General features: G+C 34.6%; 1 protein-coding gene and 1 pseudogene across 1 annotated transcript; one reads left to right on the forward strand and one right to left on the reverse strand.

The window, feature by feature from the left end:
- LOC113200094 (olfactory receptor 2J1-like) overlaps positions 1-12,682 on the reverse strand; it is a 103,520-nt pseudogene that overhangs the window by 36,165 nt on the left and 54,673 nt on the right.
- On the forward strand, positions 2,570-3,499 carry LOC113200100 (olfactory receptor 2J3-like). The gene has a single exon (XM_026413384.2). The coding sequence runs from the start codon at positions 2,570-2,572 to the stop codon at positions 3,497-3,499; it is 930 nt and encodes a 309-aa protein (XP_026269169.2).

Below are 12,682 nucleotides of genomic sequence, written 5' to 3' on the forward strand. Positions count from 1 at the left end.
AGCCACTAAGAGAACTCCGAAGAAGGAGAGCACAGGTGCTCTACTGTGACTTCTTTCTTTTCCTATTGTAGCTTATTAGAAAATATGAAAGAATGTGTTGACCATGAAAGCAGTGGAAGAGGAGAAGGATTTGGCAAAGTTGGAGGAGACCAAGAATTCAGAGGAAAAGTGGACATTTAAATGGTCGATTGTGCATTGTCCCAGTAAGTATATGTTAAATGGAAGTGTTAATGTTTCTGAAGAAAGATCAAAATACTGCAGGAGGAAAAGAATAGCCTAAGAATCATATAGTTATAGTTTTTCTTAACAAAATTTCTCACTAGCAGAAATATATTAAATGACCAAATTGGTTTAATGTTTTCATTATATTGCATAATAAATTTAAAATAATTCATTGTTCTGTAGACTAGAGAATTAAAAATAAAAACATGTAGTAATTAGAACTTATGGTTACAATTTAAATATTTTATCAGTTATTAACCTAGAGAAAAGGACAACACATGGAAACCTGCCTCAGGCCCTGTGGTTCAGAATTCTCAGCCCTCTGATATGCACACTTCCAACTCTAGGTGTTATTGTGAGGTTCCTCTCCATTGTCTGCCCCTCAGATATTTAATATTTCAGTGCTGAGTCACTGAATGTTTTTAAAATTTAATTTTATTTGTTCCTTTTAGTTATACATGACAGTAGAGCCAATTTGATATACAAGCATGGAATATATCTTATTCTAATTCAGACCCCAGTACCTGTCCTTCCCCTGCCCACTGAATTTTGATCTTCTTTTCCTTAAAAAGTTCTCCTTCAAATTTAGCTTCACTGATTCTTTAAGGTAACTTTAATATCCTTTTCTTGATATTTCCACATTTTTTACATTATTAGTACTCCTAAATTAATGTGCATGTGCCTATGTGTCTTTGTTAGTATATTTATTTATGTTTTATTTTCCAAGTTAAAAACAAGCTTTGAGTTCAATAAACCAAATCAGACAATAAAATTATTTCTATAAGAATATCTAGTTGATGGGGCTGGGGTTGTGTCTCGCCAAGCACTCGCAAGGAACTGGGTTCAATCCTCAGCAATACATAAAAATAAATGAATAAAATAAAGGTATTTTGTCCAACTGCAACTAAAAAATTTTTTAAAAGAATATCTAATTTAGTCTAAATATCCTTCACCCAATATAAACAATTCAAACTCACTACAGAAGTAGATATTTTTCTTTCTCTCTTCTCACCCATATATATAATTATTGGAATTGCATTTATTATGGTATCTATCATCACATAAATGGAAGTAAACAAAAAATGTTGAAAAGAAAACTGAATTCATATGGTAACAAAGATTGTTGGTTTTTATGAAATTGTCTTCCTTAGATAAATTAGAAATTTCCTTCACTACCATTTACTTACAAATTACCATCCCCTGTAGGATGAGTGAGAAGAACATGACAATTATGATGTTACTTTTTTATATAAGAAGGCAAATATATGCATGGAATATAAAATCATTTTGTAATTTATTTTGGTAAATAAAAGTTACCCCAAATTTTATTATGGTAAAACTTCAAATTTACAAAATAATTACAAAAAGTAGTGCAAAGAACTAACATTCCCCTACTGTCTATCATCTATCTATCCATAAATTGATACTTTCTATCCTCCATTGCTTCTTTGGAGAATTTGAGATTTAATTGGTGATACTATTTTTCATAAGCACTATCTCTTTTGGTATTTATATTCTAAGAACAAGAACAGTAGCTTACATCTCTATACTTAGCAAAAAAAAAATAGCAAATTTAAAAGGGAGATGATATTGTTAAATCTATAGTTTGCATTTAGATTTCTTCAGTTGTTTCACTAATTTTGTTAATAGCAATTATTTTCAAGTACAGAATCATAAATTTAGATACTTTAATTCATCAGTCTCCTTTATCATGGTCCACTCCCTCAATCTTCATTGCCTTAATTGATGTTGACATTTTGAGTATTACAAGTAAGCTATTTTGTTTCACTTTGAGTTGTGCCAAGTTCCTTCATTATTCATATTAGGCTATGTATTCTTGTTGGGAACATGATTGAAGTGATATTGTGTCCATTTGAGAGTATCACATCAGCAGCCACATAATGTTGATTTGTCTCAACACTGTTGATGTTGACTTTTATCACATGGTTATGGAGGTGTCCACGATGTTCTGCAATGGCAAAATTTATTGTCTTTCACTTTGTAATTATCAAGTAATTGGTAGAGAGATGTTTCAGGTTATGTAAATAACATGCTTCTCATCAAATTATTATTTACCAATTTTGTATCCACTTATGTATTCCTAAAAGGATCACACTTTTGTATTTATTAATTCTGATTCTAGCTCAGTGTACATCATTGATGTATTTTGCTATATTTATATCAGTATGAACTTGAGAATTTTTATGTGGTTAATTGTAATATTCCCTCAATTGTCCTAATTGTCCTAGAATCTCACAGTGGCAGGCTTTTAAAAATTTATCACATTTCCATATTGTTTTTTGAGCTTATGTAATTTTTTCCCCCTTTCAGGTAACAGAAAGCAAAAATGATGGAAAAACTCAATGCTAGTTCTGAAGGCTACTTCATTCTACTGGGGTTTTCTAAATGGCCTCAGCTGGAAGTCATTCTCTTTGTGGTTATCTTGATATTCTACTTGATGACACTGATAGGTAATTTGTTCATCATCATGCTATCATGCCTGGATTCCTGTCTCCACACTCCCATGTACTTCTTCCTCTCAAACCTCTCTTTTCTGGATCTCTGCTACACCACCAGCTCCATTCCCCAATTGCTGGTAAACCTCTGGGGCCCAGAGAAGACCATTTCTTATGCTGGTTGCATTGTTCAACTCTACTTTGTTCTTGCACTGGGAACTACAGAGTGTGTCCTATTGATGGTGATGTCCTATGACCGTTATGCAGCTGTGTGTAAACCCTTGCATTACACTGTCCTCATGCACCCTGGACTCTGTCAATCCTTAGCTTTGGTTTCTTGGGTAAGTGGTTTTACCAACTCAGCACTCCATTCCCTCTTTATCTTATGGGTGCCCCTGTGTGGACATTACCAAGTTGATCACTTTTTCTGTGAAGTTCCAGCACTCCTGAAATTGTCTTGTGTTGATACTCATATTAATGAGCTGACTCTCATGTTCACAAGCTCTATTTTTGCTCTCATACCTCTCTTCCTCATTCTAACATCTTATGGTGCGATTGCTCGGGCTGCACTGAAGATGCAGTCAATTACCAGGCTTCAGAAAGTCTTTGGTACATGTGGATCCCATCTTATGGTAGTTTCTCTGTTTTTTATTCCAGCCCTTTTCATATATCTCCAACCATCAACAGAAAATTCTCAAGAGCAAGGGAAGTTCATTGCCCTGTTTTATACTGTTGTCACCCCTAGCCTCAACCCTCTCATCTACACCCTCAGAAACAAAGATGTGAGAGGGGCAGTTAGGAGACTAATGGAGAGAGAATAAAACTTGTGTGCGGCATTAACAGTGTAATGGTGCATACAACTTTTCACCAGTGGTTCATAGGTCCATCCATCCATCCATGCATTACGTTTTTACTCATTATACCTGAAATAATGACCAAATAATTTTACAAGTTCACAGAATTCTTACTAACAGGTATAAGTAAAATGAAGCCTACCTAAATAACATTCTCTTGTAGAGAACACAGCCATGTAAATTAAGACCAATGCAGTGATAATTTCCTGCATCACAATTCTAATGAATCCAAAGTCTTTCCTTATCTGAGAATGAGGTGTGAGATTTGTCATAAATATTAATAATAGTAGTTTTTAATTCCTGTGGAAAGATGACATTACATTTTAAAATTTCTATAATGTGTCTTTTAAATTTCTTTCCTCTAGGCAGAACTATATATATTTGGGTAAACACACACACACACACACACACACACACATACACATTATTTTACAGACAAAGTGAAATACTTGAACTTCTATTATTTGTTGAACATTTTTTCATATGCCTTTCCATGTCATAAGAAAATAAATGTATGAATTGTAGCAAACACATGTGTAATTATGTAGCAGAAGTAAGCGTCTTACATAACTGTTTGCATGGCAGTTAGAAGTATATCATATACTTCTAAGTGGATATAACAGATTTTCTGTTAAATGTCCTGTCCATACTAGCCATCATGGCTGAATATAATTTGATAAAGTATATGGGTGAAGCACCTGTGTTGCCTAAAATGCTATATAAAGAATATTCAAGGAAATTAGAAATATAGGATACAAAAATGGCTTGAAGCTAATGAGTTTTTGAAATCATTACTTTAAAATATATTGGAAAACCGTTTCTGATAAAGGTTGTTCAATGGAAAATGTTTTTTTGTTTGTTTTTAATCTTGATTTAATGTTAGCATTTGTGGTTAGTAAGTACATTAGGAAGGTCAATGTATTTATTTTCCAAATAAATAGATTTTTATGGAATATTTTTTGTACTATTATCAACCAGCCTTATCTGAAATAAGTGAACTACATAATCGCCCACTTAACTGTCAATCATCAATAAGAATGGAATGCTAACTGAAATAAAATAATCTAAAGTGACCACTTAGCAATGCTTGAATTTTGTCTGTATGTTGATTGTTAGATACAAACTTTGAAGGCTTTATAAAGACTTTGCTGCAAGTATTTCAGAAACTTTGTCTTACATTGTAAAATAAAACTACACCCAAAACTTCCAGTCTATTTCCTGTGTGGTTTGCAATTACATTGACTCTGTTCATTCTGTCCTTGTTCTGTCTGTGATGTTTTTATCACCCTAACAAGAATAATAGTATAGGTTAAGTTTCTTTGTCTTTAAACCTACCACCTATAAAATAAGGAAGCAAAAATTGTATAAATAAAAAAAACTTCTGTAATAATAAACTCTACATACAGTGAAAATGCATATGAATACAGATTATTTGGAAATATATGAAATGTGAAATATTTGTACAATCTTGCATTGTGGAAATCTTATAGTTCAGGATAACATGTGGCATTCTCATCGTCCACAATCTAAATTTTCTCCTTCAGCTTTTTAAAGGTATAAATTAAGAAAAATTGCTGTGTATATTTTTACAATGTGATGTTTTGATGTATTCAAATATTATTAAGTTATGTATTTATATCCATTAACATACATATCACACCAAGTAGGTTAATATTATTGTGTATGGTGAAAATGTTTAAGATCTACTCTCCTGCCTGGCACAGTAGCACATTCCTGTAATCCAAGTGGCTCTGGATACTGAGGTAGGAGAATCACAAGTTCAAAGCCAGCCTCAGCAATTTACTGTGGCCTGAATCAACTTAACAAGCCTGTCTCAAAATAAAATTTAAAAAAATTAAAGGGCTAGGAATATGACTCAGTGCCCCTGGCTTTAATTCCTGTACAAAAAAAGAAGGAGGAGAGGAGGAGGAGGAAGAGGAGGAGGAGGAGGAGGAGGAGGAGGAGGAGGAGGAGGAGGAGGAGGAGAAGAAAGGAAAAAGAAATGAAAGAAGAAAATCTACACTCTTAGAAAATTTCAGGTATAGAATACAGTACCATTCATCTATTTCTCCTATGCTCCCCTTCCCTACCCTTCTATGAGTTAGCCTCCTTATATCAGATAAAACATTTGGCATTTTTTGGGGGGGATTTGCTAACTTCACTTAGCGTTATAGATGAAGTCTAGATAGGGAAGAGGGGTGGGAGGGAAAGGGAGGGGGCAGGGGATTAGCAAGGACAGTGGAATATGATAGACATCATTATCCAAAGTACATGTATGAAGAGACAAATTGGCTGTCAAAATACTTTATATACAGAGATATGAAAAATTGGGGTATATATGTGTAATAAGAATTGTAATGCATTTTGCTGTCATTTATTTTATTTTAGTTTACAAAATCAATAAAAAAAGAATATAGTAGCATTAATTCTAGACATCTTATTATGTAATACATCTCAATAGGTCTCCTCTCTGAAACTTTGTATCTTTTGAAAAAAGTTCCATTTTCTCTTTCCCTGTTTTCCTCTGACCCTCCAGACCCTTTGACAACCAGTATTTTACTTGTCTGCACTTTTGTAAGTTAAAATAATTTAGATTCATATATGTATTAATAAAGAATATTGTCATTGTCTGCATAGTCTATTTCACTTACTGAAACTGTAGTGTTCTACAGTTCACCCATGTTGTTGCAGGTATAAGGATTTCCTTCTTTAAAAAATGTGTGTGTGTGTGTGTGTGTGTGTGTGTGTGTGTGCAATCATATGTGATTGTAGAATAATTTGGTAGATTTATTTTTAAATTTTTGAGGAAGTTTCATGGTGTTTTCCATATTGGCTCTAATAATTGTATTCCCTACCCTAATGTATAATGTTCTCTTTTCTCCACATCCATGCCAAAACTTTCTTTTTGTCTTTTTTCATAATAGATACTATATTGGGTATGAGGTAATAACTGATGGGTATAAGCCTGGACTCTGCATGCACTGGAAACTGGGGATACAATGAATAGTCTGGGGCCTAAACCCAGCCTTGTGTTGGAGCAGGGCTGGAATCTCATTCTTTAGGGAGTCATTTGGAGCTTGGAGCCTGGGTCTGTGTATGATGAACTAGAAGGCAGGGTCTTTGAAGAATCAGCTAAGTCTTAGGGACACCAGGACAGGCCTTATTCTGGGTTTATCTTGAGGACAGATGGGTACTGTGATGCCCAACAAAATCAAGTGCTCACCTCATTCTCCATCCCCCATTCTTTTAACTTGATTTAAACATTACACAATGGGTACATGTGTCAAAACCTCACATATTATCCATTTGGGACTTTATGTAACAATTAAAAATAAGCTTAATTTAAAAATAAAATAAAAATAAAATGAGAGTTTTACCTTTTAAATGATAAATGTGAACCTTTACTATTATTTCTTATTTCTTGTTTTGGTGGCTATTTTAAAAAATCCAATAATTCATTTATCTTGAAAAAGAATATATACAAGTAATACTTTTCTATGTCATATAATATAATCTTTAGACGAACTTATAATGGGAAGTAAAATGTTGGACAATTCTGAAGGATAGTTTTGCTGTATCTTGGTTTCTCCTATGTCCTTTCAGGGTTCGGTATATCTTGTTCCAAACCCTCTTGGTTTTTGAGGCCTGAGTAGAGAAACCAGTCAAAACTAGAATTGGCTTACCTCTATATGTCACCTGTCATTTTTCTCTTATGACATATAAAATTCTATCATTTTTCTGTATATTTATTATTTTCATTATAATGTGACTTGGCTAAGGTTTTTTTGATCTTGCCTATTGAGGCTTTAAGTAACTCTTGTATTGGTATTTCTGTCTTTTTCCTAAGATCTGGAAAACTTTCTGATATTATTTCATTTAAAAAATTGTTATTTCTTTAGTTTGTATTTTATATTTTTCTTCTACCCCAATTATTCTTAAATTTGGTATATGATGTTATCCCAGATTTTAAAAACATTCTGTTCATGGTTTCTCAACATGTTTTCTTTATTTTTTTGGTTTATTTTCAAGATTGTACAGTTTGTCATTAAGGCCTGAGAATCTATCTTCAAAGTGGTCTAATCTATTGTGATGCTTTCCATTGAATTTTTATTTTGATTTATCAAGTATTTAATTCACAGGATTTCTATTTGGTTCTTTTTCAGAGTCTTTACCTCTTTATTTAAATTATATTTTGTTTCCTATATTTTCTAAGTTCATTTCTTCTCATTGAACTATGAAATTTCTGAATTCTTTCTCTGATATTTTCTCTCTTTTTTAAAAATTAAGGCATTTTCTTTTTTAAGAGAGAGAGAGAGAGAGAGAGAGAGAGAGAGAATTTCAATATTTATTTTTCAGTTTTTGGCGGACACAACATCTTTGTTTGAATGTGGTGCTAAGGATCAAACCCGGGCCAGGTGAGCACGCTACCGCTTGAGCCACATCCCCAGCCCTGATGTTTTCTCTTTTATGGAGTCAATGGGATTGATTGTTGAAGTGTTATGTACTGTTTAGGTTAAATTTTTCCCTTGCTATTTTATAGTGCATGAATAAATAATGGGACTAATAATGCTTCTTCTTTTCTTTTTTAGAGATGTACACTTGTTCATACTAGTTGAGTTCATCTCAACAAACTCATATCTATGCATAAAAATCAATTTTAGTTCATGATTTCCCCTTTCTCATTACCCTTTTCCCTCTTGTCTTCCCTTCCCTCATGCATTTTCCTTCCTCTACTATCCTTGACTTCTTTTTGCTCATCCATTAATTTGACTGGTGCTTTGTGTTATCCTATCCTTCTCTTATCCTAGCTTCTTCTTATGAGAGAAATCACTTGATCTTTCTTATTTTATAAGAACTATTTAGTGAGCTATTTAATGTGCTTCTCTTTTTTAAGGGCCCCAGGCTGGGAGAATACTCAGGTATTGATACTTTCACTCAATGTGTACCTCTTCTATTCCCAATAGAATAGAAGAAAATATAAAGCTTTGAGAGAAAATATAAAGCTTCATTTACTACAATCACTTCAGAACAAAGCCACATACAATCAACCTTAGGAAACTCCAAACATGTTCATAGTGTTCTTCATAGTCCTGCTAATTCACGTTTGAACTTGTAGTAATGTTCTGAAATAGGGTGAAAATTAGTTATTAAAGATTATAAAACTGCTATAATATTATATAGTGATTAAAAAGAGGTGAAAAGAAAAATTTGGAAAAAAAGAAAGAAAATAAAAGGTGGGGAAAATAGCAAAGAAATTTAAAAATTGTAAAAAGATGTATGGGGAACATTTGAAGCAATAGTAGGTCGTGTAAGAGGGGGAAAATGGATAAAAGAAGAACTGTAAATCTGAGCTAGGGAAACAAAGATAAAATGATTCCTGTTAATATTGCAAAACATTAGAAGGTATACTAGACTAGAAGACAGAGACAAACACACATATACAGTTATTGTATATTTGACAATGGTGCAAAAAACACAGAGTGGAGAAAAGACACCCTCTTCAACAAATGGTGCTGGAAAACTAGAAATCCACATGTAGCAAAGTGAAATTTAACCCCTATCTCTCAACCTGTACAAAACTCAACTCAAAATAGATCAAAGACCTAGGAATTGGACCAGAAACCCTGAACCTACTAGAAAAAAATGTAGGCCCAACACTCCAACATATTGGCTCAGGGCCTAACTTTCTTAGCAAGACATCTAAAGCACAAGAAGCAAAATAAAAAAATTAATAAGTAGAAAGGCATGAAATTAGAAACCTTCTTCACAGCAAAGGAAACAATCAAGAACATAAAGACAGAGACTTCAGAATGGGACAAAATCTTTGCCACCTGCACCTCAGAGAGGGTGTTAATATCAGGAATAGACAAAACACTCAAAAAACTCAACAACCAAAAAACAAATAACCCAATCAATAAATGAACAAAAGAACTAAACAGACACTTCTCTAATGAAGAAATACAAATGGTCAACATATATATGAAAAATATTCAATATCTCTAGTGATTAGAGAAATGGAAATTAAAAATACACTGAGATTTCACCTCACTCTAATCAGAAAGTAACAATAAATTTTGGCGAGGATGTGAGGGAAAAGGTATACTCATATATTCTTGGTGGGATTGCAAATTAATGCAACCATTCTAGAAAGCAGTATGGAGATTACTCAAAATAACAAAAATGGAACCATCATTTGACTTCAGTATATCACTCTTCAGTTTATGCCCAAAGGACTTAAAATCAGCATACTACAGTGACAAAGCCATATTAATGTTTATAGAAGCACAATTCACAATATCAAAGCTTTGGAGCCAACCTAGGTACCCTTCAAAAGATGAATGAATAAAGAAAATGATATACATATACACAATGGAGTATATGTATCATAATACATATACAGCCATAAAGAATAATGCCATTTTCTGGTAAATGTATGGATCTGGACACTATCATGCTAAGTGAAATAAGCCAATCCCCACTCCACAAAAAAATCTTCAAAAACAAATGTGAGATGTTTTCTCTGATATGTGAAAGCTAACCCACAATAAAGGAGGAAAAATAAATGAGAGCATAGAAAAGTTCAGGGGACTAGACAAAGGGAAATGAAAGGAAGGGAGGGGGGATTGGAAAAGGAAAGCCAGTGAAATGAATCTGACATAACTTTTCTATTACACTTATTAATATACTACAGTGAATCTCCCCATCATGTACCTCTATAATAAATTAATTTAAAAAATATAACTATGGTTAAATAGTGGAAAGATCAGTAAATGGAAGGGAACTGGGGTTGTGGGGAGGGAAGTGGAAGGAGAGGTGCTTGGGCCTGAATTAGAACAAAATGCATTCCATGCTTTTATAATTCTGTCAAAATGGATGCTACTGTCATGTACAACTGAAAAGAATCAATAAAATTTAAAAAAAAAAGAAGAAGAAATTCAATAAAATGGGTTGAGGGAACAATGTCAAATAATACTGTAACGACTATCAAATCAAAATGAAGATATATATATATATACACACACATATATACATGTGTGTGTGTGTGTGTGTGTGTGTATATATATATATATATATAATGAAAGTTGACATTAAACAATTTGGTGCAAATCATACCAAGATGAAGAATATTCTTATTGAGTTTTCTTTGTTCAAATTTCATCAGGATTTGGAAGCATTTGAAGTTTTCTGCCAGTGTTCCACTTTGGACCACCCCTGAGGTACTGAGGAGAAAAAGTTTGTTGTTATGGACTTCTCATCAGCCAATTCTATTTATCAGCCCAGGGGTCAGAAATTGGATGCTGAAAGGGTGCTATGCTGTGTCTGCTGGTTGTTTCAATTGCACACCGAAGCATAGGATACAAGGCTCAAGATCATGACTCCAAATGTAGTGGGTCACTGTGCACACACTCCCCTCCACAGGGATCTCTTCAAAGTGGCATAGAGCCTGGTGACTTTCTTTAAGCACAGGACCTATGGTTGTGGGTCTTCTGTGGGTGGTCTGTGGTGCAAAAGCACCACCCCCTTGCCCAACTGATATAGATTGCCAGGGCACCATCCCTGAAACTAGAAAAGAGATAGTCCATCTGGTTTCAAATTCCCATTGTCCAAGGCTGTGAACCATGAGTGTCATTCTTTTCCACTATCTAGGGCAGAGGCAGCCATTCTGCCTATTTCTAAGATTCCACTAGCTGTAGCTGTGGGTAATATGTTCCTCTACTGCCAGGACAGAGACAGCTCTCTGTCAGATTTATTTCACTGACTTTCCATGCCTGGGCTCTTACTTCCCATGCTGTGAATTGTGGTATCACCCCCATCTCTGACTGTGTAGAGCAATGGGTTAGGCCTGCACTTCCTGGGAGTGATCATCTTTGGGGTCAGCTCCACATCTCTACTTGTCTGAGGAGGTGGTGGTGGTGGTGGGGGGCGGTTCTGCTTTTATTTACAGATTTTGTTAAGAAGTAAGGGTATGTGCTTTTCTTCTCCCTACTTTTCTTTTTGTTGTCCCTCCCCATTTCTCCCTCATCCATGTTTGGGGTTAAGAAAATTCATTTTTATTTTCTTCTCCAGTAACCAAAATTCAAGTTTCTGCAAGTCTCAAACTGTCAAGTATTGGGTCTTAGAGCATTGATTCTGTCACCCATTTCCCTGGTTAGCTGTTTCTTCACCACCTCTTTACTATTGTGTGGAAGGGTTAGGAGTCACTGCCTAGTTCTGCTCTGACATCTTCTCTGAGGGTTTTGATCAGGCCAAATGGACAGCAAAACAGGCACAAGTTTTGGGGTTACTAGACACATTGAAACCTACTGAGCTTACCATCCATGTTATTCCAGAGATTCTGGGATGAGGCTTATGGCAGAAGATTAAAAGAATTCTATTGGACATTTGTCACAGTTATAGAATGGAGAAGAATAATGTTATAGCTCATATAATGTACGTGCACCACTTATGCTATACTTTCTATGGAGCCCATCACCAGAGAAGCACCATTCAAGATTGTACAACTAATGAAAACAAGATGATGGAAAAAATTCTCAGCAAAGGAAATTGCCATTTGACTACATCACACATTAAAGCATGGAGGTAAAAGACTATGTAGACAGGGTGACACAAGGGACTGCCCATAAAAATGCCTGATAAAATGCATTCTAGAACTGTTTTGCCTGTTGTCAGCACTTCTGAAACTGGAATTTTGAGATGGTACCTGACTCACTGCTTCTGCAGGAAGGTAGGGGTCTGTATAAGCTACAGGTCTCATCAGCTGAGAGGTGTTGCAGCTCCTAATGGGCATTCCCATTCTCAGCTGAGAAGGTTGCAGCAGATGGCAGCAGCTTACTGTCAAGTTCTTCTTTCAGAGTTCTTGTCTCATAAATTTGAATAATGAAATCCATAAACCAGAATGAATGAGTGTAAGAGTGAGATATATTGAAGAGTAGAAATAGGAACTGCACTCTTGAAGTGCAAGAGGGCACCTCCGATCTTCTCCTGTGGAGTCTGCTAGTCTAGAAGTTTATTTAGCACTTGAGTCACTGCTATTGTTCCAAATTTATGCTAATTAGGGTTTGGAAAGCTATTAGTTAGCCCCAATCTCATTCAGATCTGCCTTACTTCCATTTTCATTTTTTAAATTGCTTTTATTTTAAAAATACATGA

Source organism: Urocitellus parryii, chromosome 8 (assembly GCF_045843805.1).
Source record: "Urocitellus parryii isolate mUroPar1 chromosome 8, mUroPar1.hap1, whole genome shotgun sequence".
In the NCBI taxonomy this organism is placed as follows: domain Eukaryota; kingdom Metazoa; phylum Chordata; class Mammalia; order Rodentia; family Sciuridae; genus Urocitellus; species Urocitellus parryii.